General features: G+C 45.9%; 1 protein-coding gene across 1 annotated transcript in view; it reads right to left on the reverse strand.

Moving 5' to 3' along the window:
* PDIA5 (protein disulfide isomerase family A member 5) overlaps nucleotides 1-20,672 on the reverse strand; it is a 125,510-nt gene that overhangs the window by 82,232 nt on the left and 22,606 nt on the right. Inside the window, exons 4-5 of the mRNA XM_039494443.1 lie at nucleotides 3,249-3,332; nucleotides 2,422-2,467 (exon numbers count right to left, since the gene is read on the reverse strand). Of these exons, the coding sequence (XP_039350377.1) occupies nucleotides 2,422-2,467; nucleotides 3,249-3,332 (130 nt within the window). The remainder of the gene's footprint in view (nucleotides 1-2,421; nucleotides 2,468-3,248; nucleotides 3,333-20,672) is intronic.

Below are 20,672 nucleotides of genomic sequence, written 5' to 3' on the forward strand. Positions count from 1 at the left end.
TAGCACGGTTCAGGAACCTGGTGTTGTCCACGCTATACTGCAAGATGAAACCATGTTTCAACATGATGGAACCAGGTTCCCCAGCACAGTGATGAGCCCCATATAAGCTGGTTGTTAACTGGCCATCTTATGGAAAGTAAACTATAATGCATCAGAATGCGAATAAGAGGCTTATTATCCTTTAGCTCTGACACATCAATCTTTCAGTTTTAAACACGGACTTGCAAGATCAAACTTGATTCAGAGATAATACCAGGACTAATTTACCGGACAAACGCTTCTGTGTATTCTCTTTGCTATTATTGAAGAGATTTGTGTTTTAACAAGTTTTATCCTTTACAGAACAGAAGAAAATTCCCTTTCAGGTAGATCCTGCAGTGGAGGCTTAAATTCCAATCCTGCATTTATGGCATCCTGGCCTTACACTACAGAAAACTACAAGTTAGACAGTATGGTCGATTGATCAATTAAAGCACATGACTTGGAATAAAAATAAATCCTGGTTTATTGCCACTGAGTTGCTGTGTGATGTGAAATAAATCTCTTAACTTCTTTGAGCTTCAGTGTGCCCATCTGTAAAATGGGTACAATGACCTACCTAGCTGGGGTATTGCACCACTTAGTTAGTTAGTGTTTGTCACAGCCCATGCAAGATGAAATAGGAAGAGGAGAAGATGGGCTATAAGGAAGAAAGCCCTTGCCAATATACACATAGCTCTGAGTAGCAAAGCTAGTGAGAAAGTTTATGAAAGTCATGTTGAATGATGGACTGATGCATTTGCAAGCTAACTTTAAAGACACTAAACTGATAATAAGGAGTATGGTCTTTGAACATGGGGGCAGGATGGTACCTGGATAACCCCTTTTCATCTGCACTAGAGCCAGATACCCCCTTCCTTGGGTCACCAATGAGTTGCTTACCCATCTTCAGTAGGCAGTGGACAGGGTGGATGGTAGGGCCATGTAATCCAGTCAATAAGGGTCAGGGGAGGCCCAAGAAAGATGTGCCAAACAGGGCAGCGGGAATGGGAAAAGCTCCCAGCAGAAGCTGAGAGAACAAGTAACAGCCTGTAATGATTAAGAATATACCTGCTCCGCTCCCTAGTAACAGCACACTAATCTCTTCGGGGAGACGCGCATGCCTTGCCGTTTACCATAGCCCATCAGCCAGCACTGCACGAGCATTTCTCCCTTGTTGTGGCAACATTTGTAGGGGATATGGGGTGCTTCCTGGCAGCCATCAAGACCTCTATTGAACAGGGTGGAAAGACAAGTGCCCTTACCCAACAAGGACTGAAGACAGGATAGTAGACACTGAGTGCTCCCCGAGGACCATGGATTCAGCCCTCTGCCCATCTCAAAGATAGAAAACGCAAGTCCCCTTGGAAATCCTGACTTTAAAGGGAACATGCAGGAGTGGACTGAAAGTCAGCCAATGAGCATGGATCCCACAGGGCAAGTTCATGTAACTCACATGCCTCAAGCTCTGCAGGTTTGTTCATCACCAGTTCAAATCCTGGCCTGAGGCAAAAGGGAAAAGTGAATGCCGTGGTGTTAGCCTGGGGCTCAGGAGAATCCCCGCTCACAAGGCTAAACCTGCTGGGAGAGCAGGAGGTGCTGCAGGGCTGGATGGAGGAGCTGCAGCAAAGCTGCACAGGTAATGTTACTGCAGGTCTGGATCTGGTGCAGTGGCAGGGCTGCGGAAGGCCCAGCACCAAGATAGTAAGACATGTTGCCAGTTAGGATGCAGGTTCCCTGCCAGGGCTTCATAGGGGAAAGCTTTGCAATGTCTGCCTGACCTACAGTGCTTTTAATCTACTGCACCAAAATTCATACATTTATTTGAATTTTTGACAGTCTTTTCCTTCTTTTCATTGTTCCCATAGAATTTTGCTTCCTGTTGGTCTGTGTGAAATCTGCAGGAGGAGAAAGAAGGTCATTTTGTTCCCGCTGTGCTCAGGGCAGATCTATATGAATCTAGGCTGCCATAATCAGATCAGAGAAAAGGCCATTTCATCTCCCTTTAAAGCTCATATCTTGGTGGCTAGAACAACAGAGAAAGTATTTCCCAAAATGCTGTCCAGCTAACACTATTAGTTACACACTGCCATCGACAGGATCTCACAGCAAAACAACATATTTGTTACCAGCCTGCAAGTAAACTCACAGTTTACATTGGCTCTATCTTGGTAATCATATCCAACTTTTGTGGATATGTAGCTGACAGACGCATAGAGACAGAATGACCTAAAAGGGTTGGGTTTTTTTTTTTTGTAACAGCTGTTTGTGAAAATTACCCTCTCCCTGCCGCCTCCTACAAAAAACTGCAAAAGGCAACATCTGTTTTTAATCCACCTATATCTCCCCATCCCTCCACTTTCCAGTGCCAAAAAACCCCCACCACTAAATATGTAAATTTACCTTCAGTGTGACAGCTCGATTATATTCAGTATGAAATGCACCATCCCTGTGAATGAAGAGTGGGGAACAGCGTTAACTTTCAGGAATGTTGCTAGAAATCATACAGCTGTTTATCCTGGCATCTCGTTATCCAGAATAAAATTATCCTACTCAAATCACAGAACTGTGTGAAATGTACAGCAAAGCAATTTAAAAAAAGAAGGGGGGAAGCTTAAAGCAAACAGCTCTCTAGCGAATAATTTCTTCTGCGAAGCCTTAATGAGAACATTTACTAGAGGTATGATCTTGGGAGATGCAGCTGCTCAACACCTCTTACATTGGCAATATTGCAACTCTTCTTATGAGTAATAATACACAGCACTTTACATCAATAGATCTCAAAGTGCTTAGCAAAGGATGTATGTATGTATTATTTCAGATGGGGCAACTGAGGCAGGAAATGACTTGCCCCAGGTCACCCAGTGGCAGAGCCAGGAATAGAACCTAGGTCTTCCAGGTCCCAGTCCAGTGCTCTATCCACTAGGCCACACAGGCTCCCTCAGATTCATACCTCTATTCATATAGGGCCTGATTCAGCAAAGCATGTGATTACATCCCATGAAATTCAATACCTTAGTAAATTCACCTTTAATGGGACATAAGCACATGCTGAGATGTGTCGTTAAATAGGGGCCTGAGCTGCTTTAAATGTCCAAGTGCACAGTGGCAAGCTAATAAGCCCCTGTACTAAAGTGCAGTATAAGATAAAACAGAACTAATAATGAACGTCATTATACAGTAGCTTGAACAATTAGTAACAGCAAATCTCATCCCTGTCCTATACTTACTTATAATGCAGTAATTCCACCCCTTTCTCCTTTGAATTAGGATCTGCTTTCATCTTCTTGCATACTTTTCGGCTTTCTGCATCACTGCAAAATACAGAGACAGGAAAATGTATGGTTAAAAAATGAAATCAAAATGTGTCCAACATTTAAAATAAAATGCATAAGTCTGGTTTCTCATCAGCTTTGTTGTGATTACTGGTAGTTTAGGAACCTCATTCACTTAAATCTCGAGCAACAGTGGTTTCTATCAAAGTTGACAAGCATACTGGAACCTTGCTGCAGCCAGCTCTGATTCTGACAGTTTGTAAATTGGGCTGAATGGTGATAAAACGGGGACCAATAATTGAGGTTCCTGCCCAGATTCCTCTCTCTCAGAACTGAGTTTACCTACTAGGTGTTTTAGTGTGCAGGCAGGGCTTCAGTGCAGGTGACTAAGAGAGAGATTCTAAGTTCCACAAAGAATGTGTCCACCGCTTTATTGACGGGATTGGTGAGCAAACAGTGTTTCAGGAAGGGATTTGAATTAAAATCAACTTTTTTTTTTTTAATCGGGGTAGAAGGGAATTCCAGGCAAAAGGGGCAGGCAGCATGCAAAGAGTGAAGACAAGAGTGGGAAAAGGATAGCGGCTGTAGACGCTAATTCAGGAAAGCATCCCTGTTCAAGACGAGCACATGCCAACTTGCTAAGTCCCATTGAAGCACATACTTAAGTGTTGTCCTTAATTCCGCACAAAGGTCAGAGTGGAGTTGCATGGAGCCTTAAAGGTTGACGTGAATGTGAAAGGCAAGAGGAAGCCCGTGAAGAAATTTTGCAGAGAGGCCAAAAATGGTCAGAGCGGCATGGGAAAAGGAGGATTCGCATTGGCGATGTTATTCTTTGCACAGACAAAGAGCGAGATTAAAAGGCCTTGAAACCTGTTCTTCAGCAGCCGGCAGCTGGTACTTTGTGCACTGATAAATCTATTTAGAAAATGAAAACGCTGAGCGCCCATCAATGTTGCTGAAATTTACACTGATTAGAGCCACTTATGAAAGCCTAGACACACTGGGTATGTCTATTCTGCAATAAAACACCCACGCTGGCCCATGTCAGCTGACTCGGGCTTAAGGGGCTCCGGGTGCAGGGCTATAAAACTGCAGTGCGGCTGTCTGGGCTCGGACTGAAGCCCGGGCTCTGGAACCCTGCAAGTGGGAGGGTCCCAGAGCCTGGGCTGAGGCTCAAATTATAGCCCTGCAAGCAAGTCAGCTGACAAGGGCCAGGTCTGGGTGTTTTGTTCCAATGTGTGTACACACACACACACACACACACACAGAGCCAGGAGCCCCAATAAACGCAGTGCTACTGCTGGTGTTTGTGACTGAGACGGTGGGAAGAACTGTCTGTCTCTTTGCAAACGGGAGAAACGAACAATTAATTAACACTGTGTTGCAGATAAGAGCAAACCCTGTGGGCAGAGGTTTTCTGAACACATTTGACAGATGGCATTACGTTACAGAAAATAGTACTGACACCTACAAAAACTAAAGTGTTATTCTGTGGATCCAAATTAGCATTCTGAGGAAACAGCAAAGCCTGTGACTATTCCCTCAATTTCTCAGTATCAAAATAGCTTGCAGTCTTGGGGGCTTACTAAACTCACATCTGTTCCTGGAGTCACAGATCATGGCCAGTAATAGATTTCCTTATTCTTCACCTTCAGATACCAAGAGACCGCATGCTTGCTTCTCCAATACAGATCTCACTATGGTCAGCAACATCTTTGTTACCTCCAGGCTGGACTACTGAGATTCACTCTCCGTAGCACTACAGTGGGACAGGACTCTAAGACTGCAGCCAATAAAAACAGGGCTGCCCATCTCATGAGCAAAGTGAGCTAGTGACAGCGTGAGACACCTGTGATCCACTCTCTGCACATCAACTGAAGGAAATTCAACGCATTGTTTACCATCCACAAAGCCTTAAATGGCCATAAGCCGAGCTACCAGAGACCTCCTCACCCTCTCTGGCCTATCACGCCACCTCCCCTCATCCAAGGTGCTTCAGTGAACTGCCCCATGGGCCGGGCTCAGGGGAGCCGATGACAGTGAATTCTCAGAGCCAAATCCAAAACTCACTCTCACCAGGACACTGTAGCTAAGACATAGAGGGTCCATCTGGAGTAGAGCTTGTGCTGCTGTTGTAACTGGAGTAACTGGTTGCCAATTAACACGAGCTAGCTAACACCTTTGCAAATGCTACTCTCGGCACCCCGCAAATGTTCGTTCCAGGACACACACAACTGTGGTTTACCCTACATCTCAGCTTCATCTTAGAACAAATGTTGTGGAGTGTCTAATTTAGCATGTACAAAGGTGCTGGCAACTCTATATAGCACAAGTTACAGTAGGACAGACCTTTAGATCTGCAGATAGTGTTGCTGTATATTTGCTTTCTGCTGCTGTTTATCTTGGTCTGCTGAACAGGACACTGGAATAGGAGTCAAGAGACGGATTCCATTCCCACCTCTGCCACTGATTCACTGTGGGGAAGTCACTTAGCTCCCAAAGCCTCATTTTTCCTATCTTACCTTTGAAAAGTTCTTTAGATTTAGTGCTACACAGTATTGTTCTCCGAGGGAAGGGATGGCTCGGTATTAAAATGAATGCCCTATGAATACCTGTAATGAACATAACTGAATGCAATTCCTACTAACTCCCCACTAACTTGGGCATCTATTAAACAATGGGAATACAAACAACAGGTGGTACCGGGTCAAAAACCAGCCTCTAAAGCATTGCCTACACTGGGGATTTGCAGCCACCTATACAGATGCATAGGTGCAAACCCACTAGTATAGACAAGGAAAGCTATGATTTGCACTGGTGCATCTTACCCTGGTTTCCAGCACAGGTACACCAGGCCATGAAAGTTTCACCTATCTACACTAGGGTTTGCATTGAACAAGCTACACCCAGGGCTGGATCACAGCAAATCCCCAGCACAGATGAGGCTTAGATCTCCATCAGTAATTTTTTCATGCATCACCGCAGATGTCATAGCTTCACAGGTTCCTAGGCCAAGATTTCAGCATGTCAAATGCATCATGCAGAGGCTTCATTAATGTTTCTTTGGAAGGGGCAAAGAACCAAACAAGTAACTGAGAAGGGAATGCTGAATCTAGTTATTTTTATCTTTGCTCCTTCTGCTTATCTCCACGCAAGCCATAAAATAAAATAATCCGCAAGGTGTCTGTTGATAGCAACCTTCTCCGATACGTTTGGTAACTGCCATTATTCTTAACAGCAAATACCAACAGACCTTCAGCCTCTGCTCTGAGGAGATTTACCTCCTTTGGATTTCAGCCAACAGCCTTTCTCTAATGACAAGCGCTTCACCTCTCACATGGGAAAGGATAATTAGGTCTCCAGCTCTTGCGATTTAATTATACTGTTTGAAGAGGAAAGGAAGTTCATTACAGGGCCTGTTTAAAAAAAAAAAAAAATCTCTCACACAACTCCCAAACTGACTGTCAAACTTATAGGACATTAGAGATAAGGATCCAGGCTCAGGAGAAGTGGTTACTAGAGACACCTCAGAAATGCTAGCTTTAGTAATGAGGTCAGAAACGCTGCCCACATTAATATTGCTCTGCTTCCTCATGCCACCCACTTCTGCATGAATGCTAACCTCAGCAGCTCAGTGCCACACCACCGCTGACAAGGAAGAGGCCACCGCTTTATTTACGGTGTGTTCCACAAATGATCCAGCTTTATCCCCTGCGTTTAGCCCAAACGAGGCGCCAGAATATCCCCCTCCCAAAGGTGTGGGCACACCAGGAAACTTGCTGAAAACATTAATAGAGAACGGGAAGCTGAACCAAAGTGGTCCCACCTCACCACCTCCCACCAATCTGGCTCCACAGAAGCCATTAAGTGATCTATAGTTTGCGGGAGGGACTGAGCTCATGGAAAGCCACCTTGGGAATATCCACCGAGTTTCCTGGCGTCCGACAATGCTGCCCCTGCCAACATTAGCTTGCATGGAAACCTGCTTTGTATTGCCCACCACACACCCCCAAAGGTGATGGAGTTGGCCTAGGTGCAGATGAGGAATCAGTGGTGCTGGGGATTTAGGGGTAGCACCGGGGCATTCTGCCTGGGTGAGGTTGTGTGAAGATCTGTGGGCGAGGGTTAGGAAAGGGATACGTTTTCAGCTCAATTTTCAGAGGGACGGCAAGTCAATGAGGGGGAGAAATACAGAAGGGTGTTCCCAATGGCAGGCGCTGCAAGGAAAAGGCTCTTGCACCAACTGTGGGCAGGCTGCATGGACGGAGAGAGGAGAGGCCACTGCTAGATAACGGGGAGCAGAGAGAGACATGGTCCAGGGGGTTGGCTGCAGCGAGCCCATGCAGGGTTTTTAGGCACCTAGGAAATCAAGGCGGAATTGGATACTGACTTGAACATCGTGCCTGGTGGTGGTGCTATTGATCAGCATCCCATCAGGTGCAAGTCAAAGATCCCCCTGGCAAATTCTGAAATCCAGGGGACAAGACTCGGTGCATTGGCCAACGTCCGTCCTCTCTCTCTCTCTTCCCACCCCTCATCAATTCAGGGACAGTAACCTCCAGAATCCTCGGAGATTTCCCTCCTGGGACAATGCTGACCCTTGGCTTCTCACCAAGGAAGTCAAAGGAGCCCTATGCCTGCATCAGAAATAACGAGGTCAAGAACACTGCCTATATTAACATTGGCTCACTCCCGGATACGCAGATCCATGTACGCCCAGCTGAACCATGCAGCCATATCTCACAATCCGAAATCAGGCTCAGTGACTCCTGCCTGTTACATTTTGTTTCCCAGGTCTCGTTATTTATATGATAGCACCACCTAGAGGCCCCAGCCAAGACTGGGACCCCAGTGTGCTAGGCCCTGTACATACACACACACCGACAGCCCCGCCCCTGAAGCGCTTACAGTCTCAACAGACAAGACAGAGACTGGGTGGCAGGGCGAATCATAGACACACACTGGTGGAGTGACTTGTCCAAGCTCACACAGCAGGTCAATGCCAGAGCTGGACACAGAACCAGTGTCTCTAACACCCCAGTCCAGCATCTGATTCACTGGATCACAACGCCTCTCAGATACACTTCAGATGCTGTCCTTCTGCCATCAGTGTTCCCGATCACTTTTTGCCTCTGCTCTTTAAGTGCTTCTACTTCCCCACAATGTGCCAGGAACAACATGCACACTACAGACCCAGTTGTAACTCCAGGTTAACTGGAGTTTTGGAACATCCCTTGGATTTGTCCTGCCCAATAGCTTCGCAGGCAGCCAGCATTCTCTGAGATTGGGGAGCCCAAGCTGTGCTCTGGCTAATCTCCCAAAGCCTGCTGGTGTCGCTTCTCTGGGTTCCCAACCCCAGTGCACAAAGCCCTGTGGTGGGCTTCCAGAGATACATGCTCCGTCCTGCTTTTCTTCTTTTATGGCAACAAGCCAAGGCACATCCAGAGATGCATGGAGTTCAGATCCTGTAAACGCCTCCAGCCAGACATCCACTCGCACTTGTGACCCAATAAAGCAGCAATCGAAAGGGTTACACAGATGCCAGAAACATTCACAATCCATTTCAACAAAAACATACATACTTGCGATAGCAACTCTTAGATGCATCCTCTGAAATGAAAAGCCATTGCCAGTCAGCGTCTTATTTGTGACTATGACGTTTAGGAACTTTAAATGCAACTGATTAGCAATGTGTTTTAGGCAGCATGTGATTTCTGACCATACACCTTACAATCACCTTCCCTACACTAGAGCAAGAACCACACAATGCATTTATAATACAGCAGCTTGTGTACCGTGCCAATCAAAGGAAAGACATACCAACCCCCTCCCTCCAATCTCACCCCAACTGTAGGGAAGTGTTTGTGTGTGTATCATTATTAATACTTCCTAGTCTGAGGTAGCAGCTGCCACGACTAGTGCTGCTTACAGTATGTCACATTTATATGGATCCTCAGATTCTGTAATGATCTCAGGCCCTTCTGTATCACTCTCCCGAGACAGATCTGAAATGGGGGGCGGGGGATCACTTCTCAGAACCTGTCAACCTGGCTGCAAGAGCTCTTCTTCTCCAAACAGCTATGCTAAGCAGCCACTGGATGATAATGGCTTACATCCACTCAGACAGAAAGCACCTGCATCGCTCTCAACTCGGACAGGCACTCCAATACTGTGACAACGAGAGCAGTATAAGAACCTATGTCGAACAGAACAGGCAAAGACCCAGACAGCAGGACAGAGATAAAATTTTAAACACGGGAAGTTTAAAATAAAGGACTCATTCCTTTATTATAAATAACCTATGCCATAGTGTGATGCTGCATTTCTCATGGAAACTAATTTACTAGAGAAGTGAGAACAACAGGTTTTGCTTGTATCAGACAGAAATCAAGTAAGGGGCTGCGCAGTGGTTAAAGGGTTTGATTTGATTTGATTTTGGGGACAGGGAGGTTTGAACCAAAAAGGAAAAACTGCTTCATAGAAAGTAAATAGGAAATAGGATCAGCAGATCAACAAGAATCCAGGGACTCATGTGGATTTTGGGGCTCACCCGAAAGACAGCAAAACTCCTCCATCAGAGACCCACAATGCATCATAGTTCTCTATTCTGAACATTCCCCTGAAACATGATGCGAATGGGAGAGGCAGCAGCAATTTATATGCTGTCGAAAACCAGCACCACCAGCCTTCCAATAAAAATGATTCTGTCTACCCTCTAGTCAATTAGAAAGCCAAATAACCTACACAAAAAAAATGGGGGCGGGGGGAGAAACAACGACATTTTCCAAAACTGAAGCTTGGGAGATTACATCACTAACAGCAAAAGTATCTTTAACCAAAAAAAAACAAGCACCCAAAGATAAAGCTAATGCAGGTGTCTTCAGACACCAACAATCAAGAGCAGGAAAAGAACCATTATACACCATGATCTTCCAGCTCTGCAGAAAGCCCCAATGTTATAATGAATGGTATTTTCCTTGGAGTTCCAAATTAATAAGTTGAGACAGCAACACACAAACCTGCATCAAAATAAAATAGATTTTCAAAAAAGCAACCAAAGGCTGGGCAGAAAGCAAGCGTCACTTTCTTCTTTAAAAAAAAGCCCCTCTCTTTGTAGATTCTGCTAGACTCCACCTAAACTGTTGGATCATGGCCTAGGAGATTCCAAATTATGGTAACAATGCTGTAATCAATAGAAGATGATAAGTATATGTTTGAATCCACATTAGAATTAAATATATATGAAAATACTTCTAGGAAATATCATCCACATATATACAGAAGCTGTTATATAATGTATTATTTTTTGGTTGCGTCTTTGCATATGTATTCGATGAACTGGGAGAGTTACCTAGAGAATGTTTAAAGCGGATTATTAAGGACTAAATGCAAGAAAACGGAAGTAGCGTTAATTCACTCTTAGCTAATGACATTAATGTTAACATTCCGCAGTTAATCAACAATTCAGAAAATCAGAAAACAAACAGGACAGTTGAATGCACGATCTGAACGCTACCTCTTATGTACATGTATTCCAGTAGTCTTTAGTTAGATGTGACCATAATTCTTCTGAACTAATATAATATACCAGGGCTTGAAGAGTTTTACATCTAGTAGCCCAAAGGCTAAGCCTACCCACCGGGCTGAAATCTACGGATGACAAGTCTGCTCCTTTCCCCAATCTAAAGGAATAGCATAATTATAAAATTGCTTATATTCTTACAGTGGAGCTATTCCCCATGCGTGAGAAATGTTTACACTGGGTGCTGTAGGGTGCAGAGGCGATACAGGGTATGTCTACACTATGAATAAAACCAGTGTTCTTAAATCGTGTTAGCTAACTCAGGTTAAAATATCAGGGAAGACAAGCCAACTTAGTTTTTAACGTGGTTAGCAGCTCCCCTACATGCTTTAACGCAAGTTACTAACCCAAGGAGGTGCCACTCTTCTCCCCAAGTCGCTGACCTAAAGCTGCAGCATGATTTCGGAGGCTGTGTGATGTCAGAGAGACCATCTCCCAGTCGGTACTTAAAACTGAAGCCCCGACTCCTTGGAGCTAGTAGAATCCTATGGCACTTACCACAATAGTCAGACATGTCTCACCCTGGCTAAATTTGAATGTGGGTGATTACACCATGTCAGGCCAGGTCTACATCACAAACATAGCTCTGCTGGTCAGTGGTGCGATGAGGTGAGCTCTCTGGCTGACAGCTATTCTGGCAAAACCCTTCTATGTACACACAATTATGCTAGCAAAACTGTGTGTTTTTTAATGTAGACCTTCCCTAAATCCCCTCAAGAGCTTCAAACAGATATTTGTATTCTTCACTTCCTCTCCTACCTGTCCTGTAATGTTTACTTGCTATCTTCTACTGTACAGTTACTATCTTTCACCCCAGACACAGCTACACTTAAACAGACACTGTATAAATGCAACAGCACTGCATTCCTTTCTTTCCTCTTCTCTCTCTTCACCAGCTCTAGGAGAAAAGTTCTGAAATTCACAACTTCATCAAAGTTTCTCATCAAAATTTCAATTCCCACCCCCAAAATAAATAAATAAACGTGTGAGAAAAATTGAAATAAATAGATCAAATAAATTTGCATCCCATTTTTTGACCAGCTCTTATTTCCACCTTCAGTCACAAAAATTGAGATGGATTTTAGACTCTTAAAAGTCCCTCTCCTCCATCCCAAGTAATTAAACCAATTAATGTACTACAGATCCTATAAATACATTCTGTATTCAAAACATTAGGAAATGAGAAACTCAGAGAGAACTATTTCACCCAACAGCTTACAAATACGATAACATATCAGAAGGGAAGGAGAGCAATATCTTACAAAGGCATTCATCAGCCACCTACACCCACTTCTGGGGGAGGTAGACAGGACTGAGATATGACATGGAAGCAGGAAGGTGGGATTAAGACCAACCAAGCGCAAGGCATCTTAGGCCAGATGGCATTTCCCTAACAAACAAACAGTCTGGATGTGCTAAATCTGAGCACATGCTCTGTGACAGCAGATGGGACCCACACTAACAGCTTTGTTTCTATTTGGGACCTACGTTAAAAAGCATGTGTGTTTGATGAAGGATTAATTACTCAAAGCCAAAGCAATATGCACTTGTTTTGGTTTGGTTTGGTTTTTAAAACCAATTTTCATAATTGGGAAAATGATACTAAACCAAAAATGTTAGAGAACAGGAGATAAATTCCTGGGATTCCAGAAGAAGCTAGATCAGACGGGGATACCAAATTCAAATACCCAGTTATACAAATAGGGCAGGAGAGCCACACATCCAAAATACCCTAAGTGTCCTTCAGAGAGTGTTCGGCAGAAGGTCAGCATCTAAAAGGTGACCTGCAAACATTCTGACGCAATTCCCACTTCTATCTCTCCATCTATCTTAGAGTTTCGTACTGCCACCCAACATGGTAGCATCAGAGTACCTTTCATGTACAATCAACAGGGACAGGAAAGTTCATGGTGGACTTTATGGAGTCCTTGGCATCTGTCCGTTTTCAAAGTCACAGCACTGGTTGGGATAGGGAGGTTGGCTCTTTTTTGTTTTTCTTTTTTTTTTAATTTTATCCGTTTCCTCTTTTTTTGTGGGTAGGAATTTGGGGCAGAAAGAGGCATCAGTGTTGTGGATATCATTTTAGAGCGTAAAGGTTCTCTAGAGACCCTTTGCCACATCCTCCTGACCACATCTCCCAAATAACCTACTTCACTTCCTTAATCTCACACACACACACAATTCCAACTGATTTTCTCCACCACCCATGTGCCACATTCCACCCATCCCTTCCCCCTCCACTCAGATGCACTCTAGTTCTGCCCCGTCTATTGCAAACTAATCTGAGAATGATTGGTAACCTTCAAAACCAGATCTCAGCGCCTTCCAAGCTGAGGTTAGGTTTTCCTTTGTTTAGGCCAAAGATACCTGAGTAATGAGTGACTGAACTTCAATCCAAGCAGTATAACAACACTGGGATTCTACCACCGCACCCCAACACAGAAATAAGTTTACGTCATTTCACAGTTTATACTTGTCACTGCTAGGCCATGCCAACATTTGCTACAAAGGGCCCAAAGAACTGCCCTATTACACAGCTCTTTTGATTTACCCATTACGCAAATCACCAATTCGTGGCCCCAATCCTGCATCCTCTCAGTACATGGAACTCCAGGGAGCACAATGGGAGCTGTGCACATGGAAGATCTGCAGCGGCACTAGGTAGAGTAAGCCAATCAGATGCACACGGTGGGGAGCCTCACACTGCACCACACACAGCTCTTAAATCACCCTATTTACCACATAGCCTATTTTACGGTCACAATAAGGGTTGAAACTAATTCTCTCTTTTCAAACAAGTTAAGCTTTCTATTCCCCATTTCAGTTCCCCTGCAAACTTACAACCAGATCCACGCCCGCATTTGTGAAAGCTGAACTAGACTCTTAACGAAATATCAAGCCTTTTTGATGATTTGTTTGCCCACCACATTAGCATCTGGACACATTAACTGTACAGTAAGAAGTATTTTAACTTTGCACTTTTGTCACTCAAAAAAAATCTCCAAACACTTGATAAAAATTAACTATTTAAGCCTTACAACATCCATAGGAGTTAGGTGTTAACCTATCCATTTGTCTGGTAAACCAAGGCACAGAGACTTAAGTTAATTGCCCAAAATTATAAACAGTCAGTGGCAGAGCTGGGAATAGAACATAGAAGACCTGACTCCCAGTTCCTTGCTCTAGCTATTAGACAACCCTACCTGAGTCAGTTTGTATTTCGGGTGCCTCACTCTAAGCACTTATAGCCCAAACCGGAGCAGTTCATAAGAAACCTTATCTTGCCAACAGCTGTCCCCATCCAGGTTTACGGAACCCTCATATAGTTCGCTGTTAGTTTCTAATCCAGAAGTGATGCACTAGATCTTGAAATGCAAAAACGGGAGCATTCTGTTTAAATAGACAGCAGCAAAAAGTAGATGTCATGTGTAAGACTGCATCTCACCAGACATCATTAATTCAACATTCTGACATCTCACACGCTGCAATTCATTCAACATCAAACGCCTCAGTGAGGGCTTCCTAATTAAAACATGGAAAGGCTGAAATAAAATGTAAGTATTTTTGTCACATCGTTTGTGGGTCTTTTATTCATAACTGAACTGCTTCGTGTTTCATTATGTACAGAGCCACCTACGGTACCTCAGATAGGAACCAAGAGTCCTCACTTTGATATTTTGATAAATTCCACCAGCACAAGCACCCCCTTAGAAGGGGTCAGCTCCTTTCTGCCAGGGCTTAAGCCAATATGAATCACTTCAAATCTAGCTGCTGAGTAATGGCTTTATGCTGCAAAGTGCTAAGAGGCCCCAGAGCCTATATACAATAGGGCCCTGCTCTAGCAAGGGACCGATGCACGTGAATAAATCCCAGAGGCCTGGGAGTGGAAGGCGCTCAGCATGTTGCAGAACTGTGTCCAAAGCATCACAGGGAAGCCAGTCACATCTATCCTGGAGGAGCTCAGCTATCCTTGTAATAGCTGCTACCAACTAAGCAGCAGCTTTTCTCCATGCTAACTAGCTGGGCAAGCAACCAACTCTTCCCCCAGAGTCTATGCAAGGCCAAGTCTTCCTGGCCTTCCAGAGACTGCTCTATTTCCATCAGCACTGGACCAGAGAGCTCAAGCCTAACCTCTTGCTTGACCCATGGAAACCCATGAGTGGGGAAGCTGGTTTACATGTAAGTAGGCTATTTAGACAGAAAACTTCTGGTGGTAAGGCCTGCATCTTCCTCTGTATTTCACACAGCAGAGAGAGCTCAGCTAGTGCTCAACAACAGATTAATAATAACCAGCTTTGTTGGAGGAGCAATATACTCTTGCTTTCTCCTCCAAAAGGAGCAAAAACCACTGTGCCTTGAGAAAGCGGCAAACATGGCCAATAGAAGAGGTAGCGCTTTCATCGCCACACGGGAGCCGAGCCGAAGGCAGCAACTACAACTCTGCATGAATGCCAGCCGTGCCAACGCACATATCCGAAAGCAAAGGGAGCTCGCTACAGCAGGGCATAGAGACTAAAGCCAAAATTCTCTGCTTAAGGGAGCGGAGAATACTGCTGCCAAACAAACCATTTCTCGTCAATATTTGTAAAACAAATTGAGCCTGCCCTGTAAATATCCCTACATCTGTGCATTTGTTGTTTCAGTGCCGAGACCACAAATAAGCATCACAAAAAATTTTGCAATGGGAGAGTATCTTGAGCAGCTCTGGTAGCGCTCAGCTGTTCAGCACTCCTGGAAACAGGCCTTTGTAGTCAGCAACAGAAGACTCTACAGTCACCTTCCACACTTTCTGGCTGGAACAAGGGGAGCCACCGGTAGTTTGCAGCCTCTTGCAGAAAGGAAGAGACAATGGGTTGGAAAATCTTTCAAGAGCAAAAACATAATACCCCATCCTCTACGAATATATTGATTTCAGAGGGCTCTCCACGGCTTTAAAACCATCAACCACCAAGCAAAACTTGACTCAAAACCAAACCAATTCGGATCTGCAACAGAACTCCCCTGGCTACCATCAGGACTTCTGGCCTTCCCTCACTCGGTCTCCGGCACTCAGCTGGTTCATCTCTCTCTGTTAAGATATCTCACTGTGAATGAGGGGGCAGGGAAAGACCTCTGAAAATTCTGATTATGTCTGGGAAAAGCATCCAAGTTTTTTAGGTCTCTTCCCAAATCAAACCCTCTGAACATTAACGTAGCTCAGCCCTCTGACGGATTACAACCGGCGCCATGTTTACAACATGGTCTCCATTATTAGTACACTCAATTACTGTTGTAACAGCATTATCTGGGGTTAAAAGGAGCAATCTTGAAGCCAGGATATCTATTCCCAGCTCTGCCAGTGATTTACGGTACAATTTTCAGCAAGCCATTTCACTTCTCTGAGGACAATACTTGCTCCCCTCATACTGGTGATATGGATTAATTGATTATATTTGTACAGAACTCTGCTCTGACCAGATGAAAGGCACTGTAAGTGCCACACATATTAGAAAGTAAATTGAAGTATTCAAGTCTCCTCAAGTTAAAGTATATTCCTTGTGAGTAACTCATAAAGGAAGCTTGTTTTAAAGTGACAGCCTTTTGGAAGGAAAGCAGAGGGAGGAAGATATTAGAATTAAAGTCAACAGAACCTGTTGTAATACAAAGATCAAAACGTTGAGTTTCCTCCTCCCATCCCAACATGGGGAAATTAAGGGCCAGATTCTGATCCCACTGAACTCAATAGCAATACTCCCATTGACTTCAAATGGGACCAGGATTGGGCCCTAAATACTAAGCATTTCTCCCTGACGTAATGCTAAAATTTACATAAAAGCTTATGGTTATCATGTGTGTTACAGTAGCACCTAGAGATTCCAACCAAGATGGGAGCACACTATGCTAGGAGTTGTACCCACACACACAGTAAGCAACAGTTCCTGATCCATAGTGACAATCTAAATCAGAAAAGGAAGAGAAAGGGTGAGAGGGGAAACAAAGTCACAGAGAGGTGAAGAGACTTGCCAAATGTCTCACAGCAGGTCAGCAGCAAATCTGTGAAAACAACCCAGGTCTCCTGACTTCTAGTCAGGTGTCCTATTCACTAGACCTCAGTGCCTGTCAAGTTTTAGTTGTCATTGATATTTTTTGGCAGGAGAGGGGACCTAAGAGATATGCCACATTTCCCCATTACATTTTCTTCTTCACAATCCATTTGCTGAGTTAAAGCCTCAGAGGTTGGAAACTGATACAATTCCACTGATGTCAATGGAGCTACCCCAGTTTATGCCAGCTAACAATCTCAACCACTGTCTTCGTCTCCTGGGAGGAAGACATAACATTCATTTAGACTGGCCCTACAGAACAAGAATGTAGAACAGAGGTGGCCAATCTGTGGCTCCGGAGCCACATGTGGCTCTTCAGAAGTTAATAAGCGACTCATTGCAGAGGCACCGACTCTGGGGTTGGAGCTACAGGCGCCAACTTTCCAATGTGCCGGGGGTTGCTCACTGTTCAACCTCTGGCTCTTCTACAGGTCCTGCCCCCAGTCCACCCCTTCCCACCCCCTCCCCTGAGCATGCCATGCCCTCGCTCCTCCCCCTTTCCCGGCCCTGAGCCTCCTGCCTGCCACAAAACAGCTGATCGGGAGGTGCGGGGAGGGAGGGAGAGGCACTGACTGGCAGGGCTGCCGATAGGTGGGAGGTGCTGGGAGGGGGGTGGGGAGCTGCTGACATTTTACTGTGGCTCTTTGGCAATGTACATTGGTAAATTCTGGCTCTCTCTCAGGCTCAGGTTGGCCACCCCTGACATAGAAGAAAGGCATAACATGACCTTTGTTAGTTATGATTTGTTTACAGATGGCAGGGAGCAAAATAATGATGAATTAACTTTGGTTAACCAATAACTTTTATTGTGGGTCACTGTTTTCTAACAAAAAAGGAAGGGCCCGGACTCAAAAATACAATTTTAGAAAAATCCCTTTGAGTTTATAGATGAGCTAAATCTGACCATGGTGCATCTACTTGTACTATAGCATATCAGCCTCTAGAAAGGTAGCCAGCAATCTGTTCCCTTATAAGAACAAGAAGTGGACACTGTCAACAGCAGGCAGAAAAGCATGGCTTTCAAGATGTAGAGACAGAAACACACACCAGGATATGAAAACTAAACCCACATGTACTGTGCTATTGTCAGCATCATGAACAGAACCACAGAGGCTTTCAGATCTTAAAACCAAACCGCACACCTGTTCCTTCCCCCTCAAATAAGTGACTACTTACAAAAAAACCCAAAAAGTTTCCCCAATGTTGCACTGAGAACTGCCATGAAACTACAAGCGAGAGAGCAAGTTTCTAAAACACAACTTCTCATGAAATGCTCTAACTGCAAGTCCCTTCCAAACCCAAGAGTTATACAAATCATGCAATGTTTGCATGTTCTACCACAGCTATGTTACCCTCAATATACGATGTCAGTGTTACATAGGTTTGGGGCTGTCCCACTGCACAGGGGTCAGTTGCGCCCACTGTGAAGTTCTGTTTCAACCATAGGAAGGTCCCCTTGTTCACTGCTGCATATTTAACATCCCCTGAGCCTGCTGCTCTCCTCCAGCAGAGAACAGCCTAAGCCAGGCCTGCACAACTCGTAAAGCGGCGAGGGCCACATTCCTCCAAAGAAAACAGCCGAGGGCCGAAACCTCCTGGCCCTGCGGAAACACCCACCCCAGGGACGCCCAGCCCTGCGGAAACAAACCCTCCTTCCCCAGCGCCACCCCACCAAAACAGCTGTGGGCCAAAAAGGAAGGTTGGGGGTGGGGCGGTGATACTTTATTTTAAATCAACCAGGTGCTCCCAGCTAAAGAGGTGGCTGGGAGCCCTCAGGGTCAAATTAAAGGGCCCGGGGCTCCGGGGGCTGGGGGAACCCGGCAGGACCGGCTCTAGGTTTTTTGCTGCCCCAAGCAAAAAAAAATTTGGCTGCCCCCCTTCCCAGCCCTGGGCTCCCCCCTGTACCCTCCTGCTGCCCCAGTCCTGGGCTCTCCCCCCCACTCACCCCCCCCTGCCACCCCAGCGCTGGGCTTCCCCCTTTCCTCCCCACCAGTGCCCTCCCTCCACCCTGCTGCTGCCCCAGCCCTGGGCTCCCCACCACCAGTGCCCCCCGCACCTCCTGCCACCCCAGCCCTGGGTCACTGGTAACTTGCTCCCAGGGCGGGTCATTCAGCCGGAATTTTGGATGTGTACAAAACACAGGCAGGATTGGTTCCCATATGGTTACAGAGCTGCAGTAAAGTGGAACAATTTTCAGCTTTTGTGATTGGAGGATATCTGGATGCATATTATAAGACTGTCCTCCATAAATGAGGAAAAGTTGAGGTGCCTTTATTATTCTTTTGTTCTACTCTTTCTTTCTATGGGGAATTTGCCAATGCAATATCACTGTCTTCCTTTCAAACAAACAAAAAGGCAATGGCTGTTAAAAATAGCAATTCCAGTCCTAATAAGCATTTCTTGCTCAATTTTATCCTACTTTTTCTACAGCAAGTTACAGTGGATCAGTATATTTGATTTGGGAGAAATGAAGAAAAAGCTGCCCAAACTGAGCTTGAGCACTCCTGAATTTTGAGGTGTTCAAATCTGGAAGGTGGGTGCTTGGGGGGGTGTGCTGTGGGCTCCACGGGGGAGCATGGCAGCAACTGTCTGGAGCTGCACGGAGCCAGACACGCTGGTCTGAATGGCATGGTAAGCGGGCTGGGGGTTGGAGAAGGGGTAGAGGGTTCCAGGGGGCAGTCAAGGGACAGGGAGCAGGGGTGGTTGGATGGGGCAGAGGTTTGGAGGGGCAGTCAGGGGACAGGCAGCAATTGGATAGGCATGGGAATCCCAGAGTTTTATCAGGGGACAGGTAGGGGTTGGGGTCCTGGGAGGAAGATGGGGAAGTTTCAGGAGGGGGCAGTTGGGGACAAGGAGAAGGGAGGCTTAGATAGGGGCTGGGGTCCGAGGGGGCAGTTCGGGGCAGGAGTCCCAGGAGAGGGGTATCAGGGGACAAGGACCAGCGGTGCTTAGATAGGGGGTGGGGGTCCTGGGAGGCAGTTGGGGCGGGGGCCCGGGGAGGGGGCAATCAGCGGCCGCAGGTTGGGATTCAAAGGGCTCTGGGCTGCCAGCAGCCGCGGGGAGCCCTGAGCCCTTTAAATCCCAGGCGCAGTTGGGAATCTCTGCGGGCACCCCAGAGCCCTCTGACTCCCGCCGTGGCTGGGATTTAAAGGGCTCTGGGCTCCCCGTGGCTGCCGGCAGCCCAGAGCCCTCTGACTCCCAGCCGCGGCCGGGATTCAAAGGGCTCTGGGCTGCCCGCAGAGCGCCGTGTGCGGGGGATTTAGAATCCCCCCAGGGGCCGCACAGTGAGGCTCTGGAGGCCGATGCGGCCCGCGGGCCATATGTTGTGCAGGCCCGGCCTAAGCTGTAGTTTCCCAGCCATGAAGCACAGAGGATGAGGATGTGCTGTCAGAGTACACTCCAATCTCTCTTCCAGCTCAGAGTCTTCTGTGTTGCAATCTCTTCCATGAGGAGCCAAGGAGTAGGGTGACCAGATGTCCTGATTTTATAGGGACAGTCCCGATATTTGGGCCTTTTTCTTATATAAGCTCCTGTTACCCCCAACCCCAGTCCCAATTTTTCATACTTGCTATCTGGTCATCCTACCAAGGAGGGAGGAGAGAAGAGCTTTCATGCTGCATTCCCCTCTGAAGGGGTTGGGGGAGACATAGCAAAAGAAAGACCATGCTCCAGGGTTCCCAGCTCATGACAAAAGAACATGCTGGCAGAGAGGAA

This window comes from Mauremys reevesii, linkage group 11, assembly GCF_016161935.1.
Source record: "Mauremys reevesii isolate NIE-2019 linkage group 11, ASM1616193v1, whole genome shotgun sequence".
Taxonomy (NCBI): Eukaryota; Metazoa; Chordata; order Testudines; family Geoemydidae; genus Mauremys; species Mauremys reevesii.